This window comes from Sitophilus oryzae, unplaced genomic scaffold, assembly GCF_002938485.1.
Source record: "Sitophilus oryzae breed Bouriz unplaced genomic scaffold, Soryzae_2.0 scaffold_548_pilon_pilon, whole genome shotgun sequence".
NCBI classification, from domain to species: Eukaryota; Metazoa; Arthropoda; class Insecta; order Coleoptera; family Curculionidae; genus Sitophilus; species Sitophilus oryzae.
The window spans coordinates 119,183-139,785 of record NW_022147138.1 but is presented as its reverse complement, the minus strand read 5'-3'; the positions used below and the strand labels follow the sequence as shown (position 1 = coordinate 139,785).

At 30.7% G+C, this 20,603-nt stretch overlaps 1 protein-coding gene across 1 annotated transcript; it reads right to left on the bottom strand.

Annotated features, from left to right (window-relative positions):
- Window positions 1-12,281: 12,281 nt before the first annotated feature.
- LOC115886945 lies at window positions 12,282-18,804 on the bottom strand. Its single transcript, XM_030906275.1, has 4 exons — window positions 18,704-18,804; window positions 16,783-17,585; window positions 14,018-14,173; window positions 12,282-12,311 (listed from the first exon to the last, which is right to left on the bottom strand). The coding sequence occupies exons 1-2, from the start codon at window positions 18,802-18,804 to the stop codon at window positions 16,886-16,888; spliced, it is 801 nt and encodes a 266-aa protein (XP_030762135.1). The 3' UTR covers window positions 12,282-12,311; window positions 14,018-14,173; window positions 16,783-16,885.
- Window positions 18,805-20,603: the final 1,799 nt, after the last annotated feature.

Sequence of the window (20,603 nt, the reverse complement as noted above, 5' to 3'; positions counted from 1 at the left end):
AACCGAAAGTGACCAAAAACATTTTTATACGTCAATCAATCCTAATTTATGTCATATACTAACACACCAAATCTCGTTTTTTAACTAAAAAATAAAAAAAATAGAGGGGTGAGCCACTTTTGAGACGCACCCGGTATTAGTCTAAAGTCAAATATACAAAGGAAAACCTTTGATCAAAATCTAATTTTATTTGCCAGAATTTCATTAATTTTTTGGAAATAACATATAAGGTAACACGTTTATATTTTTTTATATTATCATAAATTATTATATGATCTAGTTCATATCTTATTTATATTAAATTAAGAATTGAATATTGTGATAAAATAATTTAAGATACTTTTAGCTAACACAACTCTGAAATTAATTTACACCTGTCTGCTGCACACAATCCTGAAGAAATCGTATATAAATAGAATTTATTATAGAAGAGATAAAATTAACCCAGACTGCATTTTATATTAACTCAAGTTTAATGTCAATATTCTACAGAGTGTCCAAAAATTTTTATTTACATCTTTATTCAAAAGTTTTATTTTTAATGTTTATTTTTTAATATTTATTTTTTAAGGTATTGTTCTTATTCTATTAAAATGTCCTTAAAATCTCTATATGTTGCTATCAACTGATAATGATCAAATATAATTATTAGCTCTTTGTATAAATTATAAAGCATATAAATTTATAAATTAAAAGAATTACTATTTCATAGTTCAAAATAATAATAGCAGTGTTCTTTACAATTGCAATTTTCTAATTTTTAATTTAAATTTTCAAGAATAATATGAACATTATAGAAAAATGATATGTTATATTATAATATACAGGGTGGTCCGAACTGTATTCCGGAAACTTCGGCAGCATATTCTGCAGATAAAAATAAGTAAAAAAGTTCGTATAAATGTATGCCCTAAAATGCTTAGTTTCGGAGATACAGGGTGTAGAAGTTTCATTTTTATTTCGATTTTTTCCAAATAATTTCTGAGGTAAAGTCAATATTTGAATGAAAATGGGTGTCTGGCAGTTTTTTAACATGAGAAATTTGATTTTGATGTCAATATGGCTCCTACTAGTAGAGGGCGCCACCTATATATTTTTTAACCGGTGTGAAGAGTAATAACTTTTCGTCTGTACCTGTATAAAACTCCTGAGTAAAAAAATATACATTTACGACGTTTTTTACGTAAAAAAGGTCTCTTGGTAAAAATTGCTACGAGTAATGGTTTTCGAGATATTTAGAATCGAAATTATTAATACCTGTCATCATTGACATTAATTAAACATGTTGACTAAATAGTTATTAAACTGAAATCATAAATTTGAAATATTTTTGTGCCAAAAGTTCAATAGAAACTGTTTTATCAAGTCACAGAGATGTATATTTTTTGGCTCGGTTGATTTATACAGGTACGGACAAAAAGTTATTATGCTTCAAAACAGTTAAAACACATGTAGGTAGCGCCCTCTACTAGTAGGAGTCATATTGACATCAAAACCAAATTTCTCATGTCAAAAAACTCCCAGACACCAATTTTCATCCAAATATTGACGTTACTTACTAAAAATCGAAATAAAAATGAAACTTCTACACCCTGTATTTCTAAAACTAAGCATTTTAGGACCTACATTTATATCCATTCTAAATATCTTAAGAACGGTTGCTCGTAGCGATTTTTACAAAGAGATATTTTTTACGTAAAATGTTACCGAAATGTATATTTTTTTACTCAGTAGTTTTAGACGAAATATTATTACACTTTAAAACAGTTTAAACACCTGTAAGTGACGCCCCCTACAAATAGGAGACATATTGACATCAAAATCAAAATTCTCATGTTAAAAAACTCCCAGACACCAATTTTCATCCAAATATTGATGTTACTTCAGAAATAATTTGGAAAAAATCGAATTAAAAATGAAATTTCTACACTGTGTATCTCCGAAAGTAAGCATTTTAGGACATACATTTATACGAACTTTTTTACCATAGAGGTTAAAATAAATATTTTTTACCTATTTTTATCTGCAGAATATGCTACCGAAGTTTCCGTAATGCAGTTCGGACCACCCTATATATTAGGAAAAAAAGCAATAAATACATCATTCATCAAAATTGTGAAGCTTAGACTAGACTGGAAATAAAATTATATTGACAGATATTTTAGTTATATATTTTTTAATTGTCCAATCTAGCTAATAGAGTTCATTTTAAGAATTTAGTCTACATTTAGAAACGAAATAGCATATACATATATGTATATTTCATTAATATTTAGAAAATTATTGATAATATTTTTAAAATGGAAAAAAAAATTCTCTACAATAAAATAAATAAATTATTGCTTGTTTATTATCATATTCATTGACATTTTTGTATTATAACATAGCAATTAAATAATATAATTTTTATGTATTTCACTAGGTGATATAGATTCTACCTGTGATTCTACTCAATATGACATAAGTGCTGCCATCTAGATTTACTGATATTAAATAAAAGTAGCATAAATATTTCTAATATGAATTAACTAACTTTTACGAATGTATTTTAATATGAATTTAATTAAATAGAGAAAACCACAAACAATTTCAGCTAAAAGTTAAAAATGAATCCTAAAGAATTAAAACAAGTAAGCAAAAAATAAATAAATATAAAAATTAGAAATATAATATTTCAAATTGGTAATATTGATAAATCTAGTAGGTATATATAATCGAGCAATTATTATCATTAACTAAAAATAAATGCCTACATATTTTAAGAAAAGTTTAGTCTGTTTAAATTTAATTGTTTGCGTGGGTATGGAAAAAAAATATGTATTTCATAACTCGTGATGCATTATAAATTGACAATTGGAAATGATAATTGTGCCATTACCAAACTATTAATTGACTTGATTGGTCAAAAACAAACATGAAATTACTGGATAATTACAAATAGATAATTTTAAATATGTTAAATGTCAAATTTCACACTATAAATATTTAGACAAGGCATTTTTTCATTTCCATTACGAAAAACCGAAAATCGGCGTGCCAAACAAAAACGTATTTTTAGAACACAGCTAACTCGACATACACATATTTAAATGTAACATATCCGTCGAATACGAACTGCATTTTGTTATTGTTAGTGCTAAAAAGATGATTGTTACAGCTCAGAAGAGATGAAACTCGATTAATAACCGAGGATGGGCTCATTTTCGTAACCTCGATACGTCGCATGATTTATACGAAACGATCTTACTGAAGGAAATAGATGAGGAGGAGATGATGATGCTATCAAATTTGAGACAGCTCTCTCTTCTAGTTTGAGACTAAATATAAATGTGTCACTATAAGTTATACCCAAAAATAGCACTCGGAAAACCCGACACTAGTCGCACACACGTCGCGTTACTCCAATTATTCTCGTTTTGACAGAAAAAAAGAGAGGAAAGACTTTAGAGCGATTTTAGTGCCATAACTGACCGCATTTGATAACGCCGATCTTGTAAGTACACCAAAAATAATTTCGCCAGCGTCTAAACGAATATATAGTTCGTTTCTGGATGATTTCCAATAATATCTAAAGTACTTATCAACGTTGAACAATATAGCCTATGCGTGGAACGGCGCGGCTGTTCCTGCCAAACCTTGTTGTCGCGTTCGAATCGTTTTTATAAACAAATTTTTCCCGTTAAAATGAAAAATTATTTATCTAGATGCTGGATAATGGCTTGGTGTTATTTTTGGACCTGGAACACACGTACGTCGCCGGTAGACCTAATGTAAACTTAGCGTTCGTGATTTAATCCTGTTGTTTTCCAAGGTTGGATTGCCAACTAAATGGGTTTCCTGACTAGTATTATGCAGGAGTCTAACTCGATTATTCTCGCTAAGTGGTGTATGGTTGGAGGGAATTTTAATAAACGCCCACTATATATTTTACGCAGATATGTGTTGTTTATTGCCCAATGTCTGGACCAAAATAAATAACAGTACATTTACTTACCGCCCGCTGTTTACAGGATGTGCCGCTTTCAATCAGTAGTTAAATAAGGAATACGGATTTTTACATTCTGTATGTTCTGTAGAATTTGACTTTAATAGTTGAAGCTGGAATGTGTCGGAAGATGAAATCAAAGATGTATTTTTTTTACAACAATCAAAATAAATTACTATATATTTCAAATCATTGAAATTTAATTTCGACTTCAAAATATATTTCAGTATAAATTAAGATGATATGGATTGGTATCACTTTTCTTATATAACTCAACAGTAATTAAAATATTTTGAAGAAAGCCTGTTTTTTCGTAACTGTTAGGAAAACCTACAAAATAAACCAGTTATTTTTTGTAAACACCACTGCGTTAGATCCAAATGGTAACCAGCTTGTCAGTGGCTTTTTCGTAAGGTATAAGGTATATCTTCTTTTTTAGGAGGTATATCTTCTCTCGTCGTCAAAAGCAAAATACAAAAAGATAAAAAACTAATTAATACTCTTTAGATTTGAGCAGATACGCCTAATATATACTGTTGGCGTTCTATTAAAATAAAATTACATTGTAAACTTGAAATTATTGAAGGGAAAATTGAGTTATTGAATGTTGTTGCACCCAACAACGCCTTAATTATGCCCTCCTTTACGCGTTAACATTTTTTCGACAATTTTATTAACACTAGAAATTTTTACATCACACAAACCTCGTACCTGAGTGTTTTATAGTTTCAATAACTACTGCACTAGCAGAAAACCAAAATACTTAAATATTATGACAAAACAACGATTTCAATATTATTTTAATGTGATCAACATGACGACGCGCGGCGGCATGAACTATATATTGATAATTTCAAATGTTTTCCGTTGAAGCGCTGCGGTCGGAATGTACGGAAATATTTGGTATATCACATTATTTCTGGTTAGTTATTCAGACCTCAATGGTTTAAGCCAAGAACAGTTAACCTAATAGGACTGCTCATTCAGCCAAAAGTGTCCGCCAGGTGCATGCGAAAACTACTCGCTTTGTGACGTCATTGTAGCCCTTGTCATGGTTATCAGTCCTTATCCGGCAACCAATAATACACACACGTGCATTATTGGTTACCGAATGCAAAACGTTCATTATTTATTTGAAAAATCATTTTTACGAATAATTTGATACCACAGCATTCTTGGTATTTTCAAGCAATTCTTCGTTTCAGAACTTCATAGTTATAATTTGAAATAATTAACCATATGCAAAGAATGTTGTGCTTGACATATGATATGTCATTCTATACAGGGAAGTCATTTTCTATCGAATGAAGTAACAAAATACCAAGAGTACCATTTAAAAATCAAAAGTTATAATCGTATTCAGCCAAAACAAGAAGTGACGAAAACAATTGAATACGTCCAATCAATCCTAATTTATTTTACATAATAACATACCAAATCTCGTTGCTTTATCTGAAAAATAAAAAAGTTATAAGAAATTGAGCTTACTTTGAATGCAATCCAGTATATACTGTTGGCGTTCTATTAAAATAAAATAACATAAAGTCAAACTTGCAATTAACAATTAATTACCACCTGATCATAACTGATCTTTAATTCGAATATTTAACTGTCCAGATGGTCTAGATATTTGATCAATATAAAAAGTCTCATATTCACATAGTATTTGGTATATCACATTATTTCCGGTTTGTTATTCAGTGTTCAGTGGTTTAAGCCCCATACTCACTATGCGCTGATGCTGTTCGTCGATGCGGTTCGTCAATACACATTATTTCCGGTTTGTTATTCAGTGTTCAGTGGTTTAAGCCCCATACTCACTATGCGCTGATGCTGTTCGTCGATGCGGTTCGTCAATATACCTTGGGTGATGGGTCGATTGGATGTAACAATGCGTCGATGCAATGCGTTGTACGGCGTTTCGGCTGAATGTCAATTTTAAGCAATCCATCAAAGACATATTACGAGCAAAATGGAGAAATTTCCAACCGAGCTAACAAATCGCATCGACAAACCGCGTCATATTCACTATGCGTGCATAGACGCATCGACTCATCAAGATTTTAATGTGGGCCAAAATAAAATAAAAAAAAAAACAAAAAGAAAAAAGGAAATGTTAGGGAATTTTTGAGGACTGATCATTTTTTTTACACTCAACGCAGTAATTTTTACAAAAAAAATACCTTTTTTATCTTGTAGGTTCTCCCAGTGGCGAAAAACCCAAACTTTTTTCTATTAATTTTTCAAGAAATGAATACGCCATTAAGACATCATTTATTAATGAAAATGTTTGACAATCTGCAAATTTTAATGAAATTCGTTGTTTTATTGAACTCACAAAACCAGTAAATTAATATACTGTTTCAATGACTACAATATCCCGAAATTCCGACTTAAATCCATGACTTTACCAATCTTTCACCTGATGAACTTATTTATAATTCTTAAACGTTTATATTGTCATTTTTATTGTTTTATCATACTTTTATTATAAAACATAAAATAAAAAAATGGACACCTTAAAATTTTGATGTACTTATTTTAAAGTTTAATAAATGTTGTTCTTGTTGACCGATTTTGATGATTTATAAGTAATTTGTAGCTAAATTATTTGACTTTTTAGTATCTTTTTCTAAATTAAAAATGAAAGTTTCCATCTGTAATTTTACGATGGAAAACAAAATGTTGATATTTTGGTGAAAGTTTAAAACACCCTGTGGAATATGTTAAAAAAACAAGGAATTTAAAATTTATTTTAACATCTAGGTACGTCTTATCTCGATAGATTTGTTTCTTGATTCATCTCAATAGGCTTTATTTTTACCACTGACATTCGCATTTGAATAAGAAAGTAACAATTTACATTAATTTTTGCTGTTTTAATTGATATGGTAGAGATCAACAGACAATAATAATATAAACTTACGTGCTAAAAAAATAATAAAAAAATCGGCCCACTGTGAACTTTTGGTTTTAACTGTGTCTTTTAGAATCTATTTATCATGGCAAGTAAAAAATATGAGCTGTTTCAAAGACAATTTAACATGGTTTAATATGAGCATAAATTTATTCAGGGTACTTATCGTTTATATGCGTACCAACGGGTAATCAAATAAAAGGTATTTGTGTTGTGGTGACAATAAGAATAATAAACTTGTCAAATATTGAATTACTCCTTTGTAATCGAAATTTTCACATTGTTCTTTTATTCTTTTATTAGTTGTGTTTCATTGTTTAATTAGTGTTTCAATTTAACGCATACATCACCGGAAAAAGCCGCCCAAGTAATCGCTTTAATCGAAAATGGACTTAAACAGAGAGCTGTAGCTCGGCAACTACATATGACACGCGGAGCGTTTCGAAGAGTATGTGAACGATATGAGGAGACTCGATCCTTTCGTAGTCGACCTAGAACTGGTAGAAAGAGATATACAACGGATCGTAATGACCGCTTTATTGTGTCAACAACGTTAAAAAATCGGCGTCTTAATGCTATTTAGGTGCAACAGTGCAAACAGCTCCGTGAAACACGAGGAGTAACTATTAGTTAGTGGACAGTAAGACGAAGATTGAAGGAAAGTAACATGACCCCCAAAACACCAGCAATTGGTCCAAAACTTACCCCAGCTCATCGTCAAGCACGTCTGCGTTTTGCACTGGAACATCTGAATTGGACACTAGAACAATGGGAATCTGTTTTATTCTCAGATGAGACCAGGATATGCCTCTATGGTAGCGACCAAAGAAGAAAAGTGGACCGGAGGCCAGGTGAGCGATTCACAGAATGCTGCATTGAGGAGCGGATTGCTTATGGAGGTGGTTCCTGCATGATCTGGGATGCAATTTCTATGACTGCGCGAACCGACCCGGTTTTCATCCGTTGAGACGACCGTCGTCGGCACGGGAGAGGAGGTTTAACTGGTGCTATATATATTGAGGAGATTTTAGCAGTTCATGTGGTACCTTACGTCGACTACATTGGAAACAAATCACTTTTATGCATGACAATGCGAAGACACACATATCAAGAATCGTACACGATTACATTTCAGAAGTCGGATTTCAGGTTATGGAATGGCCAGCATGCAGTCCAGACTTAAACCCGATAGAACATTTATGCGATGAGCTAAAACGAAGAATTCGTACTAGACGAAGAGCCCCAACTTCTATCCTAGAGCTCATTGTTGCAGTAGAGGAAGAGTGGCTTAACATCCCGCAAGAAACAATATCAAATTTGATCGAATCTATGCCAAATCGTATGAGAGATGTTGTTAGAGCAAGAGGGGGTCATACCCATTATTGAAAATTCAGTTTAGTTAATTGTATTGTCCATAAATAAATAAATAAATAATAACATAAACGAAAAAAACGATAATTTCTTTCATGCATTAATTTAATAATTTTATTCAACAACCAAAATACAAATTAATATCTCTAATCGACAAATAGATTCAAAGACAATAATAAAATTTGATCTTCAAATAGCATGTGACTTTGCACGCAAATGTAACTAAATAAGGTTAGTGACTTTAACCAAAAGCGAAGGCCGATTTCTATGCACGCAAGTGTATATAAAAAAGGTTAGTGTCTTCTTTAAAAGCGAATATCGATCTAAAAAAAATAAAGCCATTGAGGTGAATCGAAAAACAAACTATCGAGAAAAGACACGCCTAGACGACAAAATTATTTTTAAATTCTTTGCTTTGTTAACGTACTCCACAGGACGTTACAAACTTTCACCAAAATATCAACATCTTGTTTTCTCTCGTACCATTTACAGACGGCAACTTTTATTTTTAATTTAAAAAGAAATACTGAAAAGTCAAATAATTTAGCTACAAATTGCTTAAAATATCGTCAAAATCGGCCAACTAGAACAAAATACATAAAACTTCAAAATACATGGAAATTTTAAGGTGCTCGTTTTTCGTAGGTACCGGTTAGTGTACTAAATGAGAAAAGATATTATATATTATAATGCCAGGACATTGAAGCAGTAGTGAAAAAAATGATCCCCGACTATTATAGTATTAATGTATTTTTTATAGGTAAAATTACAAATTAAAAATCCAAAATTTTAAAAAGTAGTTTTCTAATAGCAACAAAGTAGGTACGTATAACTGCATTTCCATTCAAAATAATGTCGCTGTTTTTCTCAATTAAACACAATCGCAATTCACAAAGTTCTAAAAAAACTTAGTGCTGGTTTTTATTACGTTGGTTAAAAATAGTTCATCTTTCTTCCATTTTGAAAAAACCATCTGCACGATATTTATAACTTTTTGTTCGGTCAAAAAATACACGTGTCATAAATGTGTGTCAATTATTCCAGACTTTAGAAGCGAAAAAAACTTGTTAAAAATTGCTTTAAAGTTGCACTGTCTGTGACGTCTTATATTTTTTAATCTTACGTAGGAGGTGCTTGACACAGATAATCGTTCGACTTGTTAAAAGTAGATGTCAGTTAATGTTAGGCAGTAAAATTTTCATCGAAGCCATAAACTTTGATCTTATTTCGTCAGTAGTATATCTATGTTATTTAAACATTCAATATATTAAGCTTTAAATTTGCTTTAATAAAATAAACGTTAGAAAGTAACAGAAATATAGTGGAAATTAATTAAAGCTATTGTTGGATTTTCGTTGGAATACCGAGATTAATACATAAAATTAATCATTCATTCTGTCAATCTAACTGAAGCAGTCTAACTGATTCAATGTTACAAATGGACAAATAATGAACGTCGACACGTTTTCAGTGAAACTGAACAGTATATTCATACTTTCAGTGAACTTACAGTAAGTTCTACTTTTGTTCATTTTGACAGAACCAAGTTTTTCCAAGTTTTGAGAAAATATTGACCGAATTGACTTTAATTGAAACAGGTGAAACTAATTATTTCTAATCTGTACCCTAGAAGCAAACTATGTTAAGTCCAAAATTGGCATAGGGGCGCAACTAGACACATAGTTTTGGGGGCTTAGGTCACTATACGATAATATTTCTAAGGATAAAAGCCAATTTTATACGACCCGCATCATTCTCCTGGGGGGGGGCTAAGCCCCTAGTTGCACCACTGGTTGCTTTTTTCTCGTTTTACCAACCACCCACCCAGCTTTGCTCTTTCTCGTTTTACCAATCTCTACCAATAAAAAAAATAGTCGGTCACGTAAACGCAGTTTGGCCCAAACATCTTTGATTAGTTTAGTATGTTGTGTCACGGGTCTATAGTGACGAAAAATTGATTTTGACAGTTTTGCTATTTAGGGTAGTAAATTTAAACTTAATAAAGATAATAAATTGGTTCCAAATTGCAACATACGTTCCTGTTTTGCAATTCCCCTGTTAAATATTTTCATATTATACCAGTACTTAATATACTTTTATTTTTATTTTTTTAATATAAGTTAAGCTTAATATAAGTTAACTATTGTTAATCTTTTTTTTAATATGCAAAAAATTATGTTAAGTCGCTCAAAAAATGTTGGTATTTGTAAATGTATTAGTAATTTATAGTGATGGAATAACTCGAGCAAAAATTCGCTAGAGTACTCGATTATTGAAATAACCGACATCGTAACAATTATGAACGACTGATGCAAGTGACGAGTTCCGAGTAACGAACGCAAGCGATCCTAGAATGAAATAAATTGAAATCCGATTTTAATGTGACATACTCGATAAAAAGCCGAGCGAATTTTCTACATACATTGCAGGTAGCAGAATTTATATGACGTTATCCGTTGCGTATCTGAGTGACAAAAACTTTACGACCTACACCGACAATGCTTTGAAATGAACGAAATCGAATTATTCGTCGCTCGTCTTGATACTTACCATTCATCACCCCCCACGCAAATTACTGCTTGGCGCTTGGCGTTAACGAGTACTTACAACAAGCGACGGACGAAAAAACGGTATTTTTAAATACGAGCGATATATCGCCCAAGCGATCGCTAGATTATTGCAATCGCTTGAAACTCGGAGTACTCAATAATTAATCGGGTTTTCCCATCACTAGTAATTTATTTAAAAACTGTTTATATTTGATTTAAGTTCAAAATAAGTTGTTCATAAATCTAATATTTCAATAATTATAGGTTTAAAAATAACCGAGTAATTAGAAAATGGACTTCAAAAATTAAAATGAAAGTTCTAGAATGTTTATTTCATTTTAGTACTGATGTGTTAAACAGTAACTGTTTGATCAAGCTCGAAACAACAATGTAGCAATTTATTTTTGAGTAACTTTATAGAAGAGCGTGTATAGATGTATATGTATTTTAAATATAAATATTTTTATAAAGTGCATTCTTTGTGATTACAATGCCCAATGATCTTAATTTGTAAAGCCTTATTATGCAAAGGATCATCTCATCACTAAATTTGAGTTTTTTTTCGAAATAAATTTCAGAAAAAAATAAAAAGTATATCTCTGAGAAAATAATAAACAAGCAATCATATGAATATACGATAAACGTAAAAAAACTAAAACGTTTTTTTGTTCAAATAGAGATATCTTAATATTCTTTTATAAAAATTAATTGATTAAAATTGTCTCTACTCTATTCCCGAAATAACCCGAAGTAGGTTAAGATCGAATAATGAAGATGGATATTTCGTATTTGCTCGCCTAACTTTGCCTGGTCCCTGCTTATTTTTAATAGACGAAGATACACGAAATACCCTATTGGGGGTAACCCTCTTCAACATTCGTCTTTGACCTACTTCGTTCGACCTATTCGGCGAACAGTGTAGTGGCCGTTTGAAATTAACAATGCATTATGGTGAATATTTTGATCATTAGCCAATATACAGGGTGTCCCAGAAATAAGTGCAAGTATTTTAAGGGGTGGTAGATCTCCCTTTGTTGTTTTTCAAATAAGTCCAAAATAACGGAGTTATTTTACTTTGAAAATTTCAAAAAAAATAAATTTTTTGCTAAAATGTTGAGAACCACTGGATCTTTTCTGGATTTTCTTTCTTGTAAATTTAATCTACTACCTATGTTGCCATATTATCAAGAAATTGTTGTTGTTGTTTTGAAAAAATTCCTAAATTTTTTCAAAAAATTCCGAATTTTCAATTTTTTTTTGGCGAAAAAACACCTCATGGGCCTGATTCTGGGGTGAACTATACTCCCAGTTAAAATACTTACACTTATTCCTGAGACACCCTGTATTTAGCGGCAATATTTATTTTTAATAAAGGGATAAAATATTTCACATGACAAAAAATAAAATCTCTCTGGCGCTTTTTTTCACTTGACATAAAATTACCTGGTTTCTAAAGCATTCTATATTTGTCAATAAGCTCTTGATTTATCTGAAAATGAGGCTAGATAAATTTAATTATATTTCTCATCGCAATTAAAACAGATATTATCAATTTTATTTAATATAAGGAGTCTCAAAATACAAACATTTTAATAATTATATTAATTTATGCTCATAATTTTTCTCTATATTTTTATCTGCAATATTACCCACTCTAGTTTGGTACACTATATTTTTGTTAGGTCTTATAGGTTATTCAAGTAATAGTGCGTCGGCATCAGGTTTCTAGAATAAAAAACTTGGAAACATTAAAGCGTAAATCTTTAAAAGTATGGGCGAGATCTCAGAAAATATTTTATCTTATAGGGTGGCTCTGTGTGTGAGGATCTGGATGTTTAGTTTGGAACACCCTGTACATTCTCATCTTTGGCTTCTTGGGATCGCTTTACATAATCCAAAGATGAGCAAATATATTTCGGTAGTTTCACAGAGATAGTTAAAATGAATAAAAAATATATATTTTCAGCCCTTCTTTAAATATATTGGAAATGGCAGAACCACCTTGGAACAGCATATTGTAGGCATTTTTACTTTAAATCATTTGTTTACTTTTGTTGGTAATATGGTAATACAAGATATGTACAGGATGTTCCATATTCTACGCCAAACTTTCTAAAAATATAAAATATTTTTTTGTTTTTAAATGGAATACTGTATATTATTTTCTTTTTGGCTAGACAGAGAAGCGTACAGATTTTTTAGTATTTAAAGTATTTCAAAATTGTTAGTTTTGCAGATACATGCAATATTTCATATGGCGCTTCTTCTCTTAATGGTAAAATGCGAGATAAAAATCATTGGATGGCTTTGATAAAATTGTGTAAAACTTACTGTGGAAAAGCTTCATATATGAAATATAAAACTGCAAATATCTGCGAAACTGTTAAAATTTTAACGAATTTAAATTTATGAAAAAAAATGTTTATTTTTTAATTCTCCATCTATTGAAAAATAAAGAGTGTTCCATTTAAAATAGAAAATATGGAAGAAAATTTATTTTAGGGAGAGTTTCGGCGTAAAATTTGAACATCTTAGCACTTTACGATTTCCGATATATTTAGCAAAGTAAGTACATACCATCTTGTAAAAGTAAATACCTAATATAGTTTTTTTTTTTTTTTTTAGTTCTTTTGTTTTATTAATAATTTTTAAAAAAGTTTTTTTAAAAATTTATAATTTATTTATTTATTAATATCACTGAAACTATCAAAACATATTTAATAATATTTTTAGGATTATGTAAAGTGACTGTGAAAGGAAGCCAAAAGTGCCATATACAGGGTGTTCCATTTATAAAAAATCATCCCGATTCACTTACACTTTTATTTCACCCTTTATAGAAGTTTTAATATTTTCCTGAAATATCCTAAAGTTTATTTTGTATTTAACATTTGACCCTGTATGTTTCATTGGAGTTGTAACAGACATCTGAGTGAAGGTACTTTCTAGAGAAGAAAATTAATTATAAGATATTGATTGCTTTCTCAGTTGATTTTGAACTGTCCTAGAATGGTGCGCAAGAACGTGAAATAATTTATCCGTATTTCCTTCTGCGTATGCGTATTACAGTTCTAGGGCGGTTCAGAATCGGTAATAACAGGAAACGAAAAAAGCTATTAAAAAAATATTTTTTTTTTTTTTTTTAGTTTTTTAAAAATGTAATGTGTTTTTATGATATGTGTGATATGTCACTACCTGTGAGGAATACAAACTATTAAATGCATGGGGTGGTACGGACATAGGGCGATATTTTGGTGGTTTGGCTGGTACACCTCTCGGCAATCTGGCAACCCAACTGTCATTCTGGCTTTTGTTTGAGTTCTTATAGGGATATGTGTTATAGATATGATTCTAGAAAAAGATCATGCAACATGTATGAGTATGACGTTCGCACTATTGTCACACAGTGTTTGGTTAAGTCAGCAAATTAGATGATTTCTCCAAACTTAAAAATATATAAAATAAGTTAGAAATTGACATCATCAGCCTTTGATAACTATTTTGTAAGAAAATATAAAATTTCTTGGAAAAAAAAATAATTAATATGCTAATTAAATTCCAGTTTTAGTTCATATTTCTTCAGTTTAGTTTTTTAAAATAATAAATAATTCCTGATAACTCTTAATATTTTATCTAATAATATATAAATCACGATATCAAAATAGGAAAGAATATTAAGCCACAGGTTATATGGCCAGCCAATGGTATAATCATTTACAAAACATCCCCCTTTAGAACATTTTCTTTAATGACAATAACTGGGAATAAAAGCTAAACTTTGCAAACAGTCGCCAGAGGCGCTACCAGTCTTTATAATGACAGTCAATTATTGACGTATAGTCATAATATTCAATTAATATTCATATTAATATTGATTTATTTTTAAAATTTGTCGAAATCTGTTTTTAATTCTATTTTGTGAATATTTTGGTGTGCGATTTTGTGAATATTTTGGTGGCAACTGCACTTTCTTTAATTAATGGTGTAATTATTCATGTTTTCTTAAGTACATTTGTATTTTAGATTACTATTTAAATTCACATTGGTGTATTTTAATGGAAAACTCAAACTTTCGAGAAGTGTAGAGTTCCTAATTAGGAAAATAAAAATGTTTTTTTTGTTTTCTAAATTCCCCGAAATATCTGAAGAAGCACTTTTATTTAATAATTGTATTTTAGCATATTCCATTTAATTTTAATATTTATGTGTTTCGTTACATTTAATTTTTTTAAAGTAAAATTAAATATGATTATTGAAAATGCATATTATTTCATAATTTTAATGCCCGAACAAACTCAAGAGGGCGCTTCTTTAACTTTTATTGCTTAACATGTAATTACATCATTTTTAACTAGTATAGTATACTGTCATGTATGTGTCAACAAAAAAAGAATACGAAAAATTGACGTAAATTGTTAATATAATTTAGTTCTCGTTAACTAAAAATAACTAAGAAGAAATGTGATAGAATTTAATGATAGGAGATGGAAAAAAAGTGGAGACCACAGTTCGCATAGAGCATAGAGAACAATTAGTGTAAACATAGAAAACTAATAGATAAAGAAATATCAAATAAGTACTCTAAGATACTATCAAAAACAGTAGAATAATATATAATGACACAACGAATAAATTAGAAAAACTTAACGTAGCTCTTTATTAATTATTAGACAGTTAAAGCACGGCCAAAGACATAGACGTAAACGTATCGTTTGACACGTACGGCTTGCGCAGTGAGAAATTCACTTTGTGTTTACGGATACGTGATACGTATCTTTACGTGCCTTTACGTACGTGCAAAATGCAAACGTATCGAACCGAAGGAGTTTCGATTTTCACCTGAATGATGCCAAACGTACAAATTCACAAACAACTCGTTTCCACAACTGGCTAGTAATTAAGTTGTTTCATAAATTTTGGGGCCAGTGTAACAGAACTGGGCAAATTTTAATGCAATAAATTTGTATGAAAATATTAATCATAATACACTCATTTTGGAATATATTTAATTAAATGTTAGTTCTTACCCAAAATCCATATGAGGATTCTAAAAGATGGAATGTAATAAATAATCATAAAACTGTGTCTGTTTTCTAATATTTTTTATTACTAAGAGCATTTTAAGTTGTAAGGACTACTTTCTGTAATAAAATAATTTCCATTTATAATTTTTTCATTTTTCGATATTACTTTTATAAATTTAATGTGGAATCAATGGAATAATATCTATCCATTTTCAGTTTTAAAATTAAATAAATTGTTTCACAAAATAATTTAGAATTACAAATGTACCATTAATTTGCGATACGTACGTCAAAATACTTGCTTTAACTCTTGTTTACACGACAACGCAACGGCAGACGTAACGTAGGTTTCTGCGTTACGTGTCGAGAGATACGTATACGTATTGTCCTTGCTTTAACTGTCTATTATAACTTAAAGCGGAACTCTAGAACTTGGAAGACTCCATCCGAAATCTGGAATGGGAATTCTCCAACAGTCTAAGACACTCCAAGAAATTTCTTAGAACTTACGATCGAGAAAAATCAAAGATTTTCCTTGATTTAAGTAAGAACAATCTTCAAATTGTCACGGTTTTTTAAGAGGACACTGCCTCATCAATGAACACCTCAGTCGATTTAAGCTAAGAATGCAGATTCTGTGGGAAAATGGGGAATACCTCATCACTGCAGACGACAACCATTTGTGCTTCAACTTTGGTACGACTGATATCGGAGATGGAGAACCGTCTGAGATACTGGCTTTTAACAAAGTTCTGAAGCTGTATGATGAGTTATAACTCAAGAAAAGGGACATAACAAGTCTGTAAAATTGGTTAGGTTAGTTATTAACTTCCCCCCTCTCATAGATTTTACATTCTACATTTTATTAATAATTATCAAAACATTTTGTACTGACGACGCGACGTGCTCACAACTTTGAATTTCACTATAGAATACCTGTTTTAAGATATCTTGATTAAAGATGGTAGAAATCCTATTGGTTCCTGCTTCAATTCCTTATCCTTCTCAGCGTATTTGTCCAAGTCCGAAATAATTTCCTTTAAACTGTTTTTATATTTTCTTCTTTAATCTCAGCCTTATTCTCTGCATTGCTGTTTAATATTCTTGGGATATCTGTATTACTGTCGCTTGTCAAGGTAATCTGTGGTACAGGTGGAGGTTGAGGAGAAGACAGTGGAGGTTCTAAGTCAGATAACCTCAAAGGAGACAGAGGTTCAACTGGAACATAACCCGAAGGTAACCAGTTAGTTGCTTCCTGGTTATTATTTGAGTCTATTGGTATTTCAGTTATTTTTTCCGGTGGTTTTACTGGTTGAGTTTGCTCTTGTGTACCAGCTGAAAATGTTACCGGTCTAAAACTATGAACATTTTGACCATTATTAAGATTCTGATTTACACCGTTAAACCCATTTACACTGATATTGTTTTCTTGTTTAACAGGTTCCTTGATTAGTTCTATACCACCTATTTTAGCTAAAGCGTCAGAATATATATCTTCAATTTCTTTTACAATGGGTTCTTTATTAACTGTACCGGTTAACTGCTTAGTTAGCTCAAAAGATTTTGGTGCCTCGAATGGTTTAAGAGGTTCAAAAGCTTTCACTGGCTCAAATGGTTTTAAAGGTTCAAAAGGTTTGAGTGGTTCGAAGGATTTGGTCGGTTCCAATGGTAGGGGTTTATAAAAGCCTGCTGGTGATGTGTTCCGCACGTACTTGATGGTTTCTTTTTTCTTGTTGGTCCTAATAAAGACACAAAATTTATAATATATATTTTTAGTCTAAATTTAAGTAACGTTTTGTTAGTTCAGCTACATTTTACATTTTATACTGTAAACAGCTATGGGTAAAAAAGCCATGAAAGACACCGAGACATCAAACTTACCAGAATTCGTTCTCTTACAACTAGAGTCCACAATAGGAATAAGTCTCTGAAAAACTATGTAAATATTAATTGTTTAAGTTTTTGAACTAATTTTTATTGACGTACTGTTGTTGTAATTTTACTTTTCTATATTTATACAATTTTTAATTGCAAAATCTAAATAAAATGTCATATTTTGATACTATTTATCAATATTTTTATATACACTAAGCAAATAGAACCTATGACAAGATTTAAGTGTTCATAAGATACGCTCATCGGCACGAAAAAGAGACACCTTAAAATTTTGATGTATTTTGAAGTTTAATATATTTTGTTCTACCGATTTTGATGATTTTTAAGCAGTATGTGGCTAAATTATTTGACTTTTTAGTATCTCTTTCTAAGTTAAAAATGAAAGTTTGCATCTGTCAAATATACGAAGAAAAACTAAATGTTTATATTTTGGTGAAAGTTTGAATCACCCTATGGAATATGTTAAGGCAGAACGGAATTTACAAATCCCTCTATCATCTAGGCACATCCTCTCTCATTATTTTGTTTTTTGGTTCATCTCAATAGTTTTATTTCTATTTTTTTGTTCTTTGTGTTTTTTTTGCTTCCGATGACGGAAAGAGATATACTTTACGAAACGTTAAGCATTTTTTGTCCGTTAGGCAAATTTGTTTATTATTAAACCACTGCTGACAGTTAGTCTCTGTTGGATACAAACGCAGCAGTGTTTACAAAAATAACTATTTTACTTTGTAGATTTTTCTTACAGTGGCGAAATACCCATAGGACTTCTTTGGGGAGATGAATCCGTCACACACTTAGATGTATAGACATTTTTTAGTTTTTTTTTGTTGAACATATTCGCATTTAAAAACGTTAACATTTTTTGTAATTTTAACATTAAAACCATACCTTTCCTTTTGTTTCTTAGCGATAAACTTACAATAAATCGATCGACTCGATTCGAAGTGCTCATACAAACGCTGCTGAACATCTAGCAGATAAACTTATTTCGAGAAGGTGATTGCACTGTACTTCGTGTACACGTAAATCTGTTAGCGACATAATTTTGATCTCTATCATCTTCAATTAAAGCAACTCTAGCGGATACAGCTTTTGGACGTAAAACCATATCTGCTAGAGTAACTGCCCAACAGCCAACAGACAATAATAGTATGATTTTTCAATAACAGTGACATTATATAATTCATAAACACCATTTCATAGGTCTGTTGACTGAGACCAAAAGCAAAGGCATGGTTTTAATGTAAAAATTACCAAAAAATGTTAGTGGCTTCTTCAAAAGCGAATATATCTAAAAAACAATAAAGCTATTGAGATGAAGTAAAAGATAAACTATCGGAAAAATATGCATCTAGATGATAAAATTATTTTCATATTCCTTGCTTTTTTAACATATTCCACAGAGGGTTCCAAACTTTTACCAAAATAACAGCATTTTGTGTTCCCTTGTATAGTTGACAGATGGGAACCGGAAGAGAGACATTTTTTAATTTAAGTCAAATAATTTAGCTACAAATTGCTTAAAATATCATCAAAATCGGTCCGCTAGAACACAATATACAGGATGCTACAAATTCGAGGTACGAGCATTGGTATCTCGGAAACCGTAATAGATGGTTCAATTGGGGCAAAGTTGCTCCTTTAGATGTTCACCAAGATGCCAACAAAAAAGTTTTAGAAATTTAAGGATTGCTGAGTTTTTTGGAAAAAAACGATTTTTGTGAAAATCGATTTTATGTTTTCCTGTCGTTATTTTTTAGAAAATCAAAAAACTAATAGCACATTCTCATAGCCACTTTATTAGGGCTATCTGACAGTATTTTTAGATTTTCAAATTAACTCACAATTTGTGAAATTCAAATTTTTTTAAATACGGACCTGCATTTTATATTTCAGGTTTTAAAAGAGCTCGGTCTACTGAGTATAATGATTGATACTTTTCCATGTCCCCCTACAACAGTTGTAGATTATGAGTTATAGATTTTATAATGAGTTATAACTAAGAAAGAGGAACACAATAGATCTTTCAGGTTGCGGTGATTAACTCCTCCCATTGATTCATATTCCACAATATTTACCATTTTGTATCGAGCTCATACTAAGAGGATTCTTTATGAAAAACAATCTGGAGAATCTTTAATTTTTTTCACAGGTAAATTCCAGAATTTTTCTGGGTATAGGAATTGTTTTGGGATCTCACAAGCTCTTAAAATACTCAATAAAAAATCCAGAACTGCACTACTAAAAAATAAAGTTGATGATGACAGGTCAGTCGAAAAGCCGTCGCGTCGCGCGTCGCTTTGAAAATCTGATTGTAGACAACACCAACTTGTAAAACAAAAAGTAAAGTAATGAGAATATAAAACACTTTGTTTTATCTAATCGAATGGAGTCATAAAAATAAATATAAAAATCATGAATATTCCAATTCTTTTAAACTTTTAAGGTGACATTTTGATCAGCATCAAACTGTGCAACTTTGTCTCCATTTAACCTACCTTGTATCACTTGCACATTTTCCAAGATCCCAAACAGTGATGAAATTCGAATTTGGAACACCCTGTACAATTTTTTTTTTTTTTTTTTTTTTTATTATATATTTATGTATCAAAACGTCTAAAAAATCTACTTGTTGCAAAGGAATGTCCTTCACGTTTGGTTTAAAAAAACGCATAAACTATAAAGCCGAATTTGACGCAGAATGAGAAAAAAATAAAAAAAAAAAAAAAAAAAAATATTTGCTACACATTTTAATTTTGATAAATCTTACTGTAAATTTACAACAATGCAAATCCCATTACCTTAATACATTAAAACTTATAGCAATACGTAACTGAACGAAGTACGTACTGAGCAAC

Excerpts from the sequence above, each read along its gene's own strand:
- LOC115886945 (XM_030906275.1), bottom strand. The coding sequence starts at position 18,804 with ATGATAGAGATCAAAATTATGTCGCTAACAGATTTACGTGTACACGAA. Across the intron at positions 17,586-18,703 it reads TCTGCTAGATGTTCAGCAGC|GACCAACAAGAAAAAAGAAA; the intron begins GTTTGTATGAGC and ends TGTCTTTATTAG.